Source organism: Echinops telfairi, unplaced genomic scaffold, assembly GCF_000313985.2.
Source record: "Echinops telfairi isolate 266 unplaced genomic scaffold, ASM31398v2 ScPeMD7_9;HRSCAF=40, whole genome shotgun sequence".
Classification (NCBI taxonomy): Eukaryota; Metazoa; Chordata; class Mammalia; order Afrosoricida; family Tenrecidae; genus Echinops; species Echinops telfairi.
Genome location: NW_022103906.1, coordinates 76,977,584 through 76,979,518, shown reverse-complemented (window position 1 = coordinate 76,979,518; position 1,935 = coordinate 76,977,584). Strand labels below are relative to the sequence as shown.

At 51.5% G+C, this 1,935-nt stretch overlaps 1 protein-coding gene across 1 annotated transcript in view; it reads left to right on the top strand.

Moving 5' to 3' along the window:
* DYSF (dysferlin) overlaps positions 1-1,935 on the top strand; it is a 223,011-nt gene that overhangs the window by 188,601 nt on the left and 32,475 nt on the right. Inside the window, exon 43 of the mRNA XM_013004756.2 lies at positions 1,394-1,492. Within this exon, the coding sequence (XP_012860210.1) occupies positions 1,394-1,492 (99 nt within the window). The remainder of the gene's footprint in view (positions 1-1,393; positions 1,493-1,935) is intronic.

Sequence of the window (1,935 nt, the reverse complement as noted above, 5' to 3'; positions counted from 1 at the left end):
ATCTATGCCCGAGTCTAGACCCAGGTATGTGCTCCAGTCTGAAAGAAGCCAAACAGCTCGGTTGAGTTCCATTGCCACGCTTGCTCCCTGCACGTCCCTAGTTGTCTCTGCGCTAGTGTCTGTCTTGTGTGTTATGTGGGAGGGATGTGTGTGGCAGCACCTGCACAGGAGCTTCAAAGAGTTCATGGGACAATTCCATTCTCTTTTGACTCCATTTCTCCAGGAACCTTTTGAAGCCCCCTTGCAGATTCCTCTGTGTGTTGGCGATTGTGCCAGTCTGATAGGCATGTCTGTGTATGTACAGTCTCTGCTTCTTGAAATGGAATGTAAGACACCGGGTCTGGGTTCTGCTTTGATAAAGCCAGAAAGCTCTGCTACTCAGCGCCCTAACCCATCTGACCTCTTCTGAGCAGTGGTTGAAAGGGAGCTACAACTGTTTTCAGAAACTCTCAGACAGACTTTCAGTGCATCTGACAGAGCTTGTCAATTCTAAAAGGTTTGGGGGGGACGGGACGTGGGGATCTCCTAACCCAACCCCTCAGCCGGAGGAGGAGAGTATTTGAATAGTGCTGAGAAACGTAGGCCAGGCACTCAGCCTGGGTGGGTGGGCTGGCGAGGAGTGTCCGTCCATGGTCAGGGAGCTTGCTAACTGCCCAGGCAATGAGGCACACACCCTGCGCACACAGTGGAGGCGCAGGTGAGATACATGTCCTCAGAAGGAGTCCCAGGTGCTCCCACGGGCCTCCTTGCCCACCTTCTCCTGCAAATAGAACCCCCTGTTCTGGAGGAAGAGAAAGGCAGAGCATGTTGTCACAAACTTTTTTTCTGCGCACCCTCCCCCTCCCCCCGTAGCCATATTTAATATCCCCTCTGACGGATGACCCAGCTTTGTTGGTTTTTAAGGACTCTACCTTGTGAGAAGCGGAGTCCTGACTCCTGCCGCTTGCTTTCTGCTGGGTCGGTGGGAGGCAGGGCCACGCCGAGGTCTGTGTTTTCCTGGCCTACTGTGTTCTATTCATCACTGATACGTTATAGAGACATTCCCCAAAGAGTTACCTTAAGGAGCCCCCTGCCTTTAGCCTCCTGGAGCCCTGGAAGGCAGGGGGCTGTGAGGTCCGCTTCACAGGAAAGATCAAGGAGGCCGCACAAGCCTAATAGAGTCACATCTGGAGTCGGGGACAGGCCCCGGGCTAGCACGGCCACCCCGTGTCACACAGCCTTCTCCCATTTGGGTGGCCTTTGCCCCTTGAGGGGTGGGAGGGTCCAGCTCTCTGCTCCCCAGGCTCCCTCTAGAAGAGTGCTCCCTCAGGCCGCCTTGCTAAGGAGCTGAGATTCAGAAGGACCTCGCTGGGCCGTTCTCTTTCTTAAACCCTCTCTTGTATCTGCCCCTCAGGAGGAGGAGTTCATCGATTGGTGGAGCAAGTTCTTTGCCTCCACTGGGGAGAGAGAAAAATGTGGGTCCTACCTGGAGAAGGAATTCGACACATTGAAGGTGAGGTCTCTCCCCCCAAATGGTCTCTTACAACCCAGCAGTCACTGCGCACACGCCGTGGGTGATGGGAGATACAACAGAAAGACAAAAGGTGTCCCTCATTTTCAATCTCCGCATTTGATGAGGACTGGTGAATCTTAACGAGCTAATTAGGGTCCAAAAGGTCACTCTCAGATTTAAAGCAAGAAGTCGATGCGGGCTTGGGTTCCTAAGAAAATATTTCTGGGAGAATATAGGAGAATATTAAAGTATTTGTGGGTTAAATGATGCCTGGGTTTATGTTAAAGTACCATCCCTTCCCACCCCCACAATAAAACAGTAAAAATGGATGGTGGTGGGGTGGTCCGCTGATAAATTTTGAGATGATTAGGATTGAAATGGCAGAGTATTGAAAATTATTAAAAGCTGGAGATGAGTACTTGGGATTTGTTATACTATTGTTT